Genomic DNA, 16533 nt, shown 5'->3' with positions numbered 1-16533 from the left:
TGCCAAGGAGGAAACAAAGGGGATTATTCTAGTACATCAAAATAATTGTACAAATTGTTACATTAACGGAGTAAAATAGAGTCAACAAAATCACATAAGGACAGACAATCAGGGAAATTCTTTGTATATATTAATAAACGTATATCAATTAAATGTTAACAATGTTTTAGGAATATACAATGTCCTGAAGTTCCGTGGAGGAATCCAAGGTGGATACAAGAAGTATTCAACAGCGCTCCATAGACGATAGTGAATTAGGCCATGGGCTAGGAGGGTCCCACATGCATCCCCCCAAACCTCCGAACCAATATTTTTCTTACCCTTATGACCCACTGATCACAAATCAAAATGTTAACATTGTATAAGTTGGGATGAACTTCCGGTTATGACGTCATCAGGATGGCCGACATCTCGAATTTCACTAAAAAATGAAAAATAGTCAATAGCAGGACCAAATTATCCAATATATGTAATGATATGTACGCAATAAAATGAAAAATGATATTTTAAGCTCAAAAATGGTAGTTTTTCAGCAAATTTTTCATCTTTGGCTTGACGCAGCAAAAATGTTTCCCAAGAAAAAAATGTTATTCGTAATTAGTTATTTGATCTCATGTCAATCAGTAAAAACAACAACAAAAATATATAGAAATGCAAAAGACAATTATTGTTATACCATCATTTGGTTTACAAAACATCGACGGGTGTATCATTATTTCTTTAAATAGAACATTGACGATTTATACGTAGAAAAAAAATAATGTAAAGTTGACAGAATATCTAGGTTGAACAAGTAACAGTTTCACATAGTTTTACTACAGTGTCACATATTTCTTTCACTGGTTCTTAATGATATTCATTATCATTGTACGTGCTTTCTCGCCTCACTGCTTCATCCACTGAAGAAACTCGGCATGTCTGATAGCTGGTAGTCCAAATCAGAGTAATCCAGATATCAGTATCAAATTCGTCGAAAGCCAGAGCGTCTTTTTCAATGTCGATGAGCTGATTTGACTCTACATTTTTACATTACCAGCGTTGTTCTAGCGTTTCATCTTTCATGACCCATCCATGGCCAGAGTTCATATACAATGTATCAGGAACAATTAACAGGTTCAAAGATGTGGGATCTCACTCAGATTCTAACATTTGCTGTTTCATACTTTTCTGACATAATGGAAATTACACCAGATCCACATTCTTCGAATAGCAGAATTGGTTCTTCTTAACACATACAAAAAATGTAGCTCCATAATTTGTACGAAGTACCATTCATCAATCTTGCGGACCCTCGTACGACCATAAATGGCACACGTGATATTATCGAGGTCATTAATGAGGACATAAATGTTAAATATTTTCCATTGGTCTGACTTTTCCCACTCCCTTGAAGGTGCTGGAGTGGTTGTGTCACATCTGGTGTATACGTAAGGAGACCATTGAAGACTCTCAGAAAAAAGTTCTTTGCAGTGCTTCCCAGACTTAGCAAATAGTAGAACTTCACTGCAGACCTCATTTATGACCTCAAAGAATCCACCTGTGCTATCTATGGTCACTGTGGGTTCGTACGAATTAAGGCGAACCAGCTCAACCCTTCGCAGAATGTGGAACTGGTGTCTTTTCCATTATGTCGGGGAAGTATATGTTAACTCTGGCCATGGACGGTTGACAAGTTAGAACCACGATGGTAACCAGGCAATGTTATGTCAAATCAGCCCATTAGCTCATCGCCATCGAAGACAAAGAACTAGTGAAAGAAATATCTGACATTGTTTTGGAAAGTGTCGTGGTATTTACGGAATGACAGGCTTACCTTAGTTTTAATTTTATGCCATATATATCTATGAGTTGGCGTTTTGCTGCAATAATTCAGTTTGAGACGCTACTAGTCTACAAAATTTCGAACATGAAAATGAATTATTTTGAAGTCCCCCTTAGATATTCAGCCAACATTAAATTCAAATTTGTTCAGATCTAAATCGTCAATAGCCAATGTTATATTCAGGAAATTATATAGTGTCCGCGGTTTGGAAAAAAAATAACAATTATGTCCTGTAGAAGCACTCGGTGATGTATTGTAAACCAAATGATGGTATAACAAAAATTCTCTTTTGCATTTCTATATATTTTTTGTTGTTGTTTTTTATGATTGACAGGAGATCAAATAACTGATTACGAATAATAACTGTTGGGAAACATTTTTGCTGCGTCAAGCCATATATGAAAAATTTGCTGAAAAATTACAATTTTGAGCTTAAATATTATTTTTTTCATTTCTTGCGTACAAATCACTACATATCTTGGATTATTTGGTCCTGTTATGTATTTGTTGTTCTATTGTGGTCATTTTGATACCTTAATTGTCTACTTCAATTGAAAATTGTCAATGTTATGACTATTTTTCATTTTTAGTGAAATTTGAGATGGCGGCCATTTTGATGACGTCATAACCGGAACTTACACAATGTTAACATTGGCTTTTGTTATTACTGATGTTTAAAATGATTTAGAAGTGGTACAAAAAAACGATTTTGATACCTCATTTGTCTATTGCAGTTGAAAAATGTAAATGTTATGACTATTTTTTTTAGTGAAATTCGAGATGGCGGCCATCTTAATGACGTCCTAACCGGAAGTTCATCCCACATTATGCAATGTTAACATTTTGATTTGTGTCATCAGAATATTTTAGAATGTTTTAGGAGTATTTGAACAGCAGTCACATTTTTCAAAGTTAGTAAACACAATAAAGTATTAATAGATGTGCAAGGTTTTATACATGCACAGGGACCTGGCATGAATTTCTTACCAACCGTATTTATATTATACTGTTGGATAGAAACTTGTGTCAGGTCCCTGTGTATACTTATGTACTTCGATAATGGCAATGCCCTAGGACATCTCACAACTGTGTAAAGTTACTCATTCTAGAAGACGGAATCATATCAGACCCAGTCTGCAGTGGCCAAGTGGTTAAAATGAGTTTGAATCCCATGGTGGGCAATTTCCTGGTACTGACTGCTGGTTGGTGGCTTTCCTCCATCAAGCTGTTAAAGGGACAATTCAGTGAGGCAATTTCTGTTACATAACTAAGAAGCAAAATCTGACATATATGTATTGTTCTACACTCCTTATGAAACATATGACAAGAAACATTGACAAATTTCACGACATTGTTAAGTTTTTTGATTGATACCATTTCAATAAAGCAAGTACAATGCTATACCCATACCCGAGCCAAAGTCACGAACATTAAACAAATGGGTGTACATAACCACTGAGGAGTTGATGAAATTATTTTTAGACAAGAACATGCATCTAATAAGGTAAACATACAACTGTAATAGAAATTTGAGTAGTCCTAGACACAATTTTTTTTTACTATACATGCACTTGGGCCAGGGTTCAGCATACAAGACATCCGACCACTATATGTGTAATGGCGGACAGTAAGCGAGTTTGAACATTTCACATACATTTCATTACAGTGGGCTTTTCTGGCATATCACACTAAAAGCAAATAACCTAATTTCTATTAGAACTGGTTTGTTTCTGTTATATGTGCAAGTTTTAATGTACTCTTAGACTGAATTGTCCCTTTAATAGTGCATTAAACAAATAAAACCAGATATAACAACTAAGAGAAGACAAACACAAGTTAGATAATTTGTTAGTTACATTTTTATTAAATAAATGTAAAATTACTTTTACAAAACTGCCACAAGTTAAAATACAGATATTCCACTAATTGCACAGTTGAAGCACCTGCAGGCAGCTAACAAAAATATACATAATTCTGTTGATATTATGTAAGTTACAAGAAGGCATTAGTATATATCCAACGATAAACAATACAATATGAATGATATTTTTTTATGATTGGATTGCATCCAATGTCAGACGTCAGGAGTTATCCCCCTTGATTTTATTTCATTCTACAGATAAAAATCTTTTCCAGCAGATGTAAAAAGCATCAAACCTGGTTACAATAGCAATCGTAAGATGCCACACACAGATGTCATGTCTTCATAAAAAGTGATGAACGGCGTAGAGATACAAATTATTTATCATTTCTCCTAAGCGGTATCACAAAATGCTCTGTAAAGCCTTAATGATATGGGGGTTCTAACAGTGTATTTAGTAAGGTGTGATATATAATTCAGGTTATAATATTGTTTTAAAACACAACTAAATAAAATTTTATATGTGACATTTCGATGACTATATAAAGTACTGTGTAGCCGGTTATTTTCATGGACCAGAATTTTTTGTGATTCGATTTAAAATCATAAAAATCATATGTTAGTGATTTTAATTTTTCATGATATGGATTTAATGGTAGACATCATTCAATCATTTTTCAATATTTCATGGATCAAATTTTCGTGATTTTTGCAATGTCCCGTGAAATCGCGAAAATAACTGGCTAAACGGTATGTGCTTACTGTCATCTTGATCAGATAAATGACCAGGTCGCATAAATACAGAAAGGTGTAAAAAGTGTATGACGTGTCTTGAAATGAAAGTCAGAGAATAATTCTCAATGTCGATTTTTGCACTACTGAGTATACAACATTATGTCATTTATCAGTTATGGACCTTAGTTGAGGTCCATATGGTGTTTTATTACCCTGGTAGAATAAATAATGACCGAAGGCTTACACAATATGGTATAGCAACGTAATGATTATTTGTGTAGTGAAGGTGACAGGGACCTTAAGTCATCAAAATGATTATTTGTGTAGTGAAGGTGACAGGGACCTTAAGTCATCAAAATGATTAATTGTGTAGTGAAGGTGACAGGGACCTTAAGTCATCAAAATATCACACATAAAATTTTTATTGATTGTGCAACAACACCATTGCATAAACCAAACTTTTCAACTTGAGGAACATGTTTAAAAATGTGGGATATCATGTTCTTAATCATAACAAAAAAAAACAACAATATTTTATTTATCAAAATAACAAAACAAAACAAAATAAAAATTCTGTACATAAACAAAGCTGCAGATAACTTCAACGTAAGCCAAACTTTAAGGCCAGTATATATTGGACTGCCATATTCAGGTTAGTCAGACACTTAAACCCATCGATTAGTCACAATAATGAACAATTCTCCAACCTGCAGCTCTTGAATTGTCCATATCTTGATCAATCTACTTTTTTCTGTGCTTTTTTGTCCCATAATTACTAAGTGTATTTTATGCACCCGTGTAAGAAAATACTTTTTGTAAAACTAGAAATTTTGTTGTCTGTAACATTTTTCAATATTTCTAATAAAGAAAGTCTAGAAAAATGTGATACAAAATTGTAATTTCTCCTACCTTCTGTGGTGTCTTAAAGATTTATACTTTCGAGCAAAGAACACAGAAGAAAAACAATTACCATAAAGAAAACTGAATGCTGGGACTTCAATCCAATACTCAGTTTTTACATTTGAAAGCGATACAGTTTTCTAACATTAAGTCTACTTCTAAATCTTGATCAATTCATTGTCAGTGTTGCCCTCGGTCATTTTATGATACTCTCCACTGCAAAATGACAAAAGCATATAGCTCTTTAAGATTATTTTTCAAATCTAATATTTGACTTATTTAATATTCTTTACTTCTTGGCCTATCTTAACAGAAAATTTGTCAGTGTTTAATAAAAGTTCAGAGACATTAAGTTTTAGTCTAAACCATATCAAATGTACTAAATTAATATACACAATGTACAATAATTTGCAGCTTTCATTTACAGAAATAATCAGAAGTTGATCAAAATGTTAAATTATGATTTTAACAGGTGAATTACTTTCAGTATATCTTATCTTATATATCAGGCAAATTCTTTTCATAATAGCCTACCTTATATATGTTTGATATATTTTACATTTCTATGAGGTTGAAAAAAAGAATAACATAAAAATACATCAAAATTAGTAATTTATAAATACTGTTATAATGATTATATCTCTACAAATAATCTGGTGGTGTTGGGGTTCATTCATTCTGATCTACCTGAGTTAGTTCCCTTTGTTTCCATTAATTCAGTATTGACAGAGTGCAAACAAAGGGAAGTAACTGTGATAAATCAGAATTAGGTTCAGTGGGCTTCTCTTGATGAAGCTTGAAATTATATCCCAATATGTTCAGTACATCACTATCTTTCGAAAAAAATGATTATGTCTAAGAGTAAAAAATTTGTTCAGGAACAAAAGATAAAATTCAGATCTGACTCCCATTTAACTCATTCATCCCCAAAAACACATTTAGGCTCTCCTAAATCAAAGATTGGACCAGTCCATTTTGAAATTTCAGGGATAAATATTAAAGTTAATCTTCATATTTTGTCTACAATTCTGGGTTTGACCTAGTCAATTTTCAATGTTGCAAAGTTCAAGGGACTGACAGAAAAACTTTTTTGACACAGCAAGACTTCAAATTATTCATGATGGAAAAATATTTTGGTCAACCATATGACAGTTACATGTTCTTTATTATGTAATATATTACTACGAAATTAAACAATACTTAAATATATAAATTGTATAACTGTAGATAAATTAATACATTTAATAGCTAATGTTACAGGCCTATAGGCATACATCGTATATGAAAATAACAATTTACCAAATTACCAGTACGTTTATGTTTCCTCTGAAGCACACACATTTATATTAAATTCGTTTACATGTACTTTATATAAAGCTTAATAATACAGAACAAATCAAAGGCTTACAGTAAATACCTGACTGTTGGCCAAAACAGGTAAATCTTTTGTGTCAATTACCAATGATATCATTCCAAACAGGTCATGAAAACAAAAATAATGAAAACAAACTCGAAACAAAAATTTGAACCATGGTTGGTTTCGTTAGTATAATTAAAAAGTAAGGAAATTTGTGACTGAGCAAAATATCAGATACTGCCAGAATATTAATTCATTGTAATTCTAAAAGTTGAACTGTAATACCATGTTTTCAAATTCAATATTCACATTATTCACTTCAACAAGTCTATGGATTGTGCAGAGTTGTCTCCCTTGAGCAGGATAAATGATATATTTTTAGTACAGATTTATCAACCATGAGCAGGGCAATGATCAATCTTGACCAAAGGTACTTTTATTGGTCAGCTCCGGTAAGCAAGTCTTTACTTTTCATAATTTGTTTATGAATAAGCGAAAATAATCTCTTCCATATATGATTATATAGTTATCTTTGAGTGGTAGGTACAGAGTTATCCAACTTGGATAGTTCAGTTATATGTAATAAACTCCAATAAGCAGGTCTGAAACATTATTTTATCGGGAGAATATGTATCATAAAATCTTGAGAAAAATAACCCCTATAATACTAAGTTTAATTTTTTCTTAGCAAATTCTAGATTTGGACCATTTTGTTACCATGGTAACGGATCATTACTAAAAATTACCTGGTAAGTGTCCATATCAGGGTTTAAATTCACTCCTAACACTACCTTGGTGCTCTATTTGATTGAGCTACTTGGGCTCAGTTTCATTTCATCAACATGGCATTACTTTAAGGAAACACCTTAACTTAAACTTTTTCCTTAACTTTTGTAATGCTTTCCTATGGAGAATTTTATATTAAGGAATTCCCTAAAGTAAAGGTGTGAAACTGGACCCTTGTCACCAATGATCGAACCAAACCAAATCTATGAGCAGATAACTCTGCTCCACAGAATGCCTCAGCAGGACGAAGGATGTACAGAATAACACAGCAGCACATTTACTCAGGATTGATACAGTGACATCCAATATGGTAATGCAAGTTTAACAAATGAAGTAGATCAAGTAATGGAATGAAAAGAAGTTGATCACTTGGTCGCCAGGTACAATCCCATTAGTTCAATACAACAACACTGAAACTAAATCAATCATGCAATACTGTGAGTGTGGAAATTTATGCAAGGGAAACAATTTCGCTACTTGCGCGAAGCGTTTTCTACCATGAAAATTTCCACTGTGCATAATTTGTTGCAAATATATTGAAACTTTATTGCGAAAAGCCTTAAGTTATATATCGCTAAAATAACACAAACGCAGAATATCTATTCTTACAAATCCCATAAAATAAGCACTCCCAAAAATATCTACATTTTACAGTACCATGGAAATAACTGTTTTTTATGAAGCAAATGCACACAATTGGTGAGAAAAATTAAATTTATTTGTAGCTATTTATACCAAATATAATTGACAATATGAATTTCAAGATTTCTGCAAGGCTAAGTCAAAGTTTGAAATGTTGTATTGAACCAAGGGGAGATTACCCAAGTACAGCCCTATATACTACACACACAGCACTGTCAACACACAGTGACCTTCAAAATATCACAATGTCACATGGTCAACTGTTGATATCATGACCACATGCTTTGACCTTCACAATATCACAAGGTCACCTATATATCAACAACACACACCTGTACTACAGCATGTCGGCGGGCAAATTAAAACATAAATCACATCGTATTGTAAAAAGGACTTGATCTCCTCGTCTCCAGTTTAGACAAGGGGTGGGACTTTCCATGTAGCTTTCTAACTTTCTTGCCCTCCCAGGAGAACGTTGATGAGCCTAGCTCGGTGGGGGTGGGGAGGGTGTTAGCGTGTCTGAGGCGTGGCCTCTGGGGTGTCGCCCCATCAGTTGTGATACTGTTACACCTGCGTATATGTTCAGCAGATTTTGGTCGGTCGTTTGCCTTGCGTAGTTGCCGACGTAAATGGCGTAACTGTATTGATTGCTCTGACACTGACTGTTCTCCTTCTGAATCCTCATCTTCAGCAAGAACGGATGAACTCTTCGAAGCAACAACACAAGGGGACTTCAATTTATCTGTTTCCTCAGCATCAGAAGCAACAGGGGATTTCCCCTGTTTGTCCATATCCTTCATCCCCAGGGGAGGGGCTTCCTCTGTAGGGGTTATGCCCTTAACCACAGGGAATTCAAACTTCCCCACTAGATCTTTCACTTTTTCCTTTGTGTTGCCCTCAGCCCCTTCTTCTGCTGTTTCTATCACAGATGCAGAACATTGAGTATTGGTGGGAACAGCAGTATGCACAGTCCGGGACGGGTCAACCCTTGGAGGCAGGGATGGGGAGGAAGTAACCCCAGGGGGCGAGGATGAACCAGTGGGTACAGACCCCTCCCTGTGTCTAGCCGGGACGTCCAGAGCAGGGCTACTGTGTGAGTGAGAAATGCTGGGCCGATCAGCAGTGGGGGACAATGTTTCCACAGCAGGGGTACTATAACGCCATTTCTTTTTTCTTGGCTGAGTTGTGTCTTTGTCTATAATCACTATCTCTTTAAGATGAGGTTTTTTAGTGACACTTGTCGTTTTCTCAATATTCCTCACGAGGAACTTTACAAGGCTGCCCCCTTCTGTGGCCTCCTGTTCGCTGATTTCCTTCTCTTTCTCAGCCTTGGCTGGACTGTTAAGGAAAGCAGACCCTATTTCACGAATAAGTTCTAAAGTCTGGGAGTCAAATCGCCCACTGTCATCAAGATCTACACTTGTCTTTTGTTTCTTCCTCGTGAGAGGAGATGACGGACTACCAGAGTCCCGAGAAGAAACAGGAGAAGTAGAAAACTGGGCGGAACCAGATTTTTGGGAATCCCCTTTCTCAGAATGCATCCCACTTCCTGTCCCTAACACCTTACTAACATCTATAGATGTAGGCACAGCAGGTTTAACAGCACCAGAAATTTCTTTGGTATCTTCATTTTTGGTAGTGATCGTCCCTTCAAAGTCTTTGTCCGAGTCCGGGGTTCGACCTTCGGATAAATTCCGGTCTCTTGCCTTCTGTTCAATATCTACATCAAGTAAACAATACAATGATTTAGTTTATTACTGTAGAAATAGAATTATTTGCAGTGTGGTTTATTTTGCTTTCATTAAATCTCCACAAATAAATCCACGCACAAACATATGAACAAGTGCTGAATAATTCAAGTTTTTGAGAAGGCCAGATATCCTATCAAAATCCAATATGCACACCATCTTAAACATGCTCCACAGCTGTGAATGCACCAAAAGCAAAATAAATTATTTATATACAGAGGATTCTGTTTATTTGAATAGGGTATTATCCAGAAGAAAATATTTGAATAACCAGAGTATTCAAATAGGCGGAGATGGCATTTTGCACCATCATTTGACCTGTGAATAAAGACCACTGTATTATTTTTTGTGTTAACTTAAGACATATATATACACAGTTTAACACCAATTACTGTTCAAACAATGAGTATCGTTAATGTTTTGTCGGTGGTGGAGCATCTTTAACAACAAAATTTGAGAAAGATCATTGAAGTCCTTCCTAACAACATATAGTGTTTGTTTTAGAACTATCATATAAGACTGAATAGAACACTTACCCATTGTTTGTTTTTTGACAATGCCCTTAGCTACAGGAACTTCCTCTGTCCCAAACTTGTAAACAGCTACATCCTCATCCTGATTTTCACCTTTCATCACAGATGGATCTACAGAAGGAGAAGCCCGCACTCCACCAGATTGTTTCACTTCCTTATCCTTATCAACTAGGAAAACAAATTCGTTTGTATCGCTACAAGGCGTAGAGGACTGTGGGGTCGTTACTGGTGTTGAAGAAGGCGAGGGACTCGGGGTGACAATTGAAGTACATGTCTTCCGTCGTTCGGATCGCTTACGTTTTGGAGTTACTCTTTCCTCTTTCATACTTGATGATCTCTGTAACGGTTTGTGTGGAGTCTCTGGGGAGCTGTCACTACGTCTAAATTGGAAATAAATATAAAGTAAATAAAAACAAATAAACAAAACAAATAAAAAATAAAAACAAATATAATATAAAAATAAATACAAAATAAAAACAAATATAAAATAAATAAAAAATTAATAGATACCAAAAAAAATAAATATAGAAATAAATACATCAGATGAATATATTTAAAAAAAAAACAAATGTATAATGAATAAATACAAAAATAAATATAAAATAAATTAGTTGATATTATGCTGTTGTATATCCATGTTCTTTAGAAAAACTGGCAGATGGAACACTTTTGACAATAAAGTAAACAAAATTTGTTTTTTTCTTCGTTTCACAGCAACAATGAAAACAACGAAAGTTTCAACATAACGAAATTCCTTATAAATCACAGGTCACAGACTTACATGTTGCGATCTTCGATCTCTTGGGTCGTTTTTTTGACAATGCCTGCAGGAAGTGTAATATCCTCGATCTCGTACACAGAGGCGGACCTTTTTAAGGGCGGTTGTTCCTCCTGTGGAGATGGATCAGGGTCCACTGACGTCTCGGCCATGACGTCCTCCGACGTGTCTGCTTCTACTGTCTCAGCGTTACCATTTTCACCTGTTTCTGTTTCCTTTGCCTTGCCCTCTATGTCCTGTAACTGTTTCTTCACTGTGCCAGGATTCCACGGAATGTTTTCCTTGATGTAATGACACCGAACGCCAAGCTCCACACCAGGGGGAGCTGTACCACAACTTTCCGGCACCTCATCACAAACTGTTGATTCAGGGATTGGAGGTTTATCCGGCTGAGTTGTTTCCCCTTCTCTTGATACCTCAGTCTGTGACACTGGTCCGGACGATACTGTTCCCCCCAACTCACTGACCACAATTGATTCAGATTCCGAAGGATCCTGCTCCTCTGGTCCCTCCATCGCTGCATCCGACTCGTCAATCGTTTCTGTACGCTCTTTGATCCAGCTATGATCTGGCTTAAACTTTGGGACTGTAGTTTGCTGATTTTTCTCTGAGGCATATGGATTGTCTGCATCTGTCTCTCCAATATCCATATCTTCATCAGACAGGCATGACGAATCGGTGTCTGGTCCATCCCCTGGGGAGAATTTGTCAATGACATATACACCTGGTACAGTCGATTTGATGACCTTGGGGGAAGGTAAGTCCAGCGATTCCTCAGTGGAGTCAGCACTGCGTGAACTGCTCTCCAGATCAAACATGATATCTTTGTCCTTGTCTACAACAGACAAAATATCAACATTTTTATAAATCAGACAAAATGTCATAATTTTTATACATTTTCTGCAATACTGAAAATCTTGTGAATAATACATGTATCAAAACTAATAAGGTATAATTGATTTGTAATGATCACCCCATGTTGTTAGTAGGATGTAATAATGTTAACCTGTTAAAGATAAAATAATTGCAGTTCATATTACATAAATCAGAACAGATCCACAAAGTTGTTATCAGAAAGTGGTAGCTTCCACATCCAAGTCGCATGTGTGAAAACTACAAAATGTAGCTGCCCGTAACAGCAGGTTCAAAGAAGTCTTGCCAAATTGTGAGGCAGTTGCCAGATACTGACCGCTGGTCGGTGGTTTTTGTTCAGGTGCTCCGGCTTTCCTCCACCAACAAACCTGGCACGTCATTACATGACTCTGGCTGTTAATAGGATGTTATGGTAATAAAACCCAAACCTAGATCTGACCTACCATGGAGGAAGACGCTGTCATGTAACTCATCATGAGGCGGTAGGTAGGGCAGACGCAGGTCAGGTTCCCTGGTCAGGATTTCTTCGTCTTTCTCCACAGCAGACACACTGGGTATCAAATTCTGCTCCGACTTGCTCTTAAACAGCGCCCTTTGTTTACTGTAAAAAAAATAATAAGGGGCCTTAACGGTCATCTGACAAAATTTATTTTACAAAGGACGAAAAGACAACTTACAGCATTTCATAGCAAAAATTAGAAAGTTCCAGGGGGTCCCATGGGGTCAGACCAGCTGCATTTATATCAAGTATTATCTTCTTTTAAAATGAGATAAATAGAATATACAGTGGAACTAGGGTATTTATGAAAAAGGAATGGGCATTTTTAGGCGATCTTGCTGCCCAAAAAATCTTACTTCCGAGTTATACAAATATTTTATGTATGATTTTTATCATTTGGATCAAAATTTACTTTGTATTATCCACAGTTTTTGAGTTTTCCAAGTTCTTTAAACAAAGATAAAGAGGGAATTTGGCTGGGTATTTCATATTACGCCTGGTTGTCGAATTCTCTGAGTTTATATCAACCAAGTTCCGCTGTATGTGATAGCCTAGGAAATGAGATATTATGTTGGTCTAAAGTTAAAAATAGGAAAGATTTTTTAAGCATTGTATGAACTTACTTTGCATTGAGTATTCCTTCATAGATCAATAATTGCGCCCAGAAAGCCTGGTTTGGCATGACACAGGCCCTTTTGGCCTTTACAAAATCAAAAGCTTCCTTTCTGGACATATCATACTCCTTCATAAGGAAAGCCATCACCTGTAATAATTAAATATTTGTAACTGTAGCAACATCATTATGTGGAATAGCCTATATCAGAAGAGTAGGGTAAACAGTATGTTCCAAATAATCTTCATGTAACCATAGCCACATCAATACATGTATGGAATAGTCTAATTCAGAATGTTTTCTGTCTTTATTCTGAAAATTTAATATAACAGTTAGGCTACATATTGAAATTTAAAGTAATAAGGGAAATATTTCATTTGAAAAATTCTAAATATGATATTTCTACTTTTTAACTCATTCACCCCTGAACCTTCATAATGGACTAGTCTGGTCTTTTATTCAGAAGAGCCTAAATGTGTCTTAAGGGGTGAATGAGTTAATGGAATTGAAGGGACTGTAATACATAATTTCCAGTTTAATCTATGTTTAACTTTAATGATAGCAGTATATGTCCAATTAAAAGGAAAAGATTTTAGCCTAGAACTTTGGCTTAAATTTGCTGAGACATCAAAATTTTTAGCCTAGAAGTTTAACTTTAATATACTTAGACATCAAAATTTAAGTTTAACTTTAATATACTTACAGTGGAAGCTGAGCGACTTATCCCCATCTTACAATGGACCAAAACTTTGGAATTCTCCCTCCTGAAACAGACAAGAAATAATAAATTGTGCAACAGACTAGAAATCTTAACGTACCATGGATGGAATTCAATTTTGAACAGCACAACATTTCATGATAGTTGGCTTCAAAAACTGATTTCATTTTACCTATACTTATAAGTACTACTAATTTATGAAGTTGACCTATAGCTATGACCTACATATCCGACATGTTCAGACTTACTTGGCCTTTCCGATGAACTTGTTGGTGTTGTCCCAGTGTTTACACAGGTCAGCCTCCTCGTTGTCCCATTCCTTGATGTTCATGTAGGTAAGAATCTCTGGGAAGAAATTGTCTACCTCTCGGCTGATATTGAGTATGTGGTCAACCCTAGGTAACATAACCAACGTACATATATATGTTAGTCAGAATCTATTAACCTTCAATCATGTAGGTAACACAACCAGTAAATATAAATATAAACTTTATTTATTTTACATCGATTGCAAAACAAGTTATGCAACTTATGCAAATCAGTTTTCCAATCCATGACCCCGATTTAAGCAGGCAAGGGGTCTTAGAGTGGGAGGGAACCGGAGTACCCTGAGAAACCCCACGAGATCGGCCAGGTGACCCCTAAACTTTTCATGTCCGTGCCGGGAATCGCAACCCCAGCCGTCTAGCTTGAAAGGCGAGTGGTTTAATACAACCAATACATGTATATATATAAAGTTAGTCAGAATTTATAAACATTAAATCATATTTGTGTATGGCAACACAACCAACAAATATAAACTATTTATCTTACATTGATAGTGAAACAACAATCAATAGTAGTCTCAGACTATGACAACACCAATGACGAGTTTACCAGTGAGTTTACCAGCGAGTTTACTAGTGAGTTACATCACCAATGACGAGTTTACCAGTGAGTTTACCCAGCCAGTTTACCAGTGAGTTTACATCACCAATGACGAGTTTACCAGTGAGTTTACCGGCGAGTTTACCAGCGGTTTATGGCATTTACCAGCGAGTTAGGACGAGTTTTACCAGTGAGTTTCACCAATGACGAGTTTACCAGTGAGTTACATCACCAATGACGAGTTTACCAGTGAGTTTACCGGCGAGTTTACCAGTGAGTTACATCACCAATGAAGAGTTTACCAGGGAGTTTACCAGTGAGTTTACCGGCGAGTTTACCAGCGAGTGTAGTGTATACATACCCGTTCTCTGTAAGTTCGTCAAGATTGGAGGCGTTGAACTCTGATCCTAAGTAGAGATAATCTTTGATCATGGTTGGAGAATCCATCTGCCCCATAATAGTTATCATTTCCTGTTCTACAAACTTTTTATGGGTCTTTAATGACATCTTCAGCTTCTCTTCCAGAGCCTCGCGTAACTGAAAATATTTACAGCCAACAGTTATCCCTCAAAACCTCAATAATTATAATTAACACGAGTCTAAAAATTGATTTAATTGTTGACAAATCTTTATCCTGTGACATCAGTAATAAGGCTTATCAAATTATTACCATTAGATATAATTTGACTCAAAATACTCATATACTTAATATTCGATTCAAAGCAAAATATCCCAGTCCAAAGTTATCATGACATTCTGTGATTTCTATATTCTATAATTAGTATTACTTAACTTACAAACAGCGTTGTGACCTTGTCAAAGTCGACGGTCCTCATAACATTCTTTAGTTCTGTGGTTTCAATTTTTAATATTACATAAACTTATGAACAGCATTGTGACCTCGTGATTTATATAAACTTACGAACAGCGTTGTGACCTCGTCCAAGTCGACGGTCATCATAACATTCTTTAGTTCAGTCCTGATCTGCTTCTGTAAGATGTCATCCGGACTGTCACCTCTACAATAAAACCAATGGTATATATGCAACATTCTTTATTTCATTGCCAATAAGATAAAACAAAAGGCTCAGAGGACCTGTATCACTCACCTGGTTAAATAAGTAAATATCACAAAAATTTCCAATTTTAATCCCTAACATCAGAGCAAAGACATGCTAGAGTCAAATATGAGTGATACCAATTGTTAAGTTTCAGAGATAAATTCATTATTAAACATGAATTTAAAAATAAGACTACATTTACACCACCTTGCATGGGCCCTTAGGCTCACAGGGGATTTGAACTAACAATCTGAACAATTTTGTAGCTTAACCTCATTACTCATGTTACCCTGGAGGTCAGTCCATCCATTTGTTCTTTTTTTAATCTTCAATGCTAGGGATACTACCAATCAGGTTTGGTTACAATCTGATGAGCAGGTGTGAAGAAGAAGTTAATTGTTGGCAGACGGACAGACACCGGGGTACCGTATGTCATCAACTCACCTTGGTCCTTCATACCATTCTAGCTTATAAAATGAAGAAGATTTACTTACGGATCCATAAACAAGACATTTAAAGATCGCCAGTCGAGAAGCTCCTCCGAGGTAAACCTTTAACAAGAATGAAAGACTGGTCTCAGGGAATCCATACACATAAACAAGCAAATTAAATAGACTTCAAACACATGTCTTCCATTGTCTGTCTAGTACAACAGAAATAACAGACCTCACATGTCACTGACACGCCTCAGACAGACCATTATTTCACATAATAGACAGTGTTCGGCTTACATCATAACT

The 16533-nt window shown here is 35.8% G+C and overlaps 1 protein-coding gene across 10 annotated transcripts in view; it reads right to left on the bottom strand.

Annotated features, from left to right (window-relative positions):
• Positions 1 to 3663: 3663 nt before the first annotated feature.
• The window catches only part of LOC138331342 (protein phosphatase Slingshot homolog 1-like), a 36212-nt gene continuing 23342 nt past the window's right edge, over positions 3664 to 16533 (bottom strand). For 9 of the 10 annotated variants that reach the window (XM_069278893.1, XM_069278895.1, XM_069278894.1 and 6 more), the window contains 10 exons: positions 16288 to 16344; positions 15655 to 15751; positions 15094 to 15269; positions 14114 to 14260; positions 13851 to 13911; positions 13158 to 13297; positions 12479 to 12636; positions 11166 to 11997; positions 10388 to 10764; positions 3664 to 9823 (listed from right to left, as the gene is read on the bottom strand). In XM_069278893.1, coding sequence (XP_069134994.1) covers positions 8475 to 9823; positions 10388 to 10764; positions 11166 to 11997; positions 12479 to 12636; positions 13158 to 13297; positions 13851 to 13911; positions 14114 to 14260; positions 15094 to 15269; positions 15655 to 15751; positions 16288 to 16344 — 3394 coding nt within the window. In that variant the 3' untranslated portion in view covers positions 3664 to 8474. The remainder of the gene's footprint in view (positions 9824 to 10387; positions 10765 to 11165; positions 11998 to 12478; positions 12637 to 13157; positions 13298 to 13850; positions 13912 to 14113; positions 14261 to 15093; positions 15270 to 15654; positions 15752 to 16287; positions 16345 to 16533) is intronic. The other variant, XR_011209686.1, reaches the window with a different exon arrangement.

Source organism: Argopecten irradians, chromosome 9 (assembly GCF_041381155.1).
Source record: "Argopecten irradians isolate NY chromosome 9, Ai_NY, whole genome shotgun sequence".
NCBI classification, from domain to species: Eukaryota; Metazoa; Mollusca; class Bivalvia; order Pectinida; family Pectinidae; genus Argopecten; species Argopecten irradians.
This window is presented reverse-complemented; position numbering and strand designations above follow the sequence as displayed.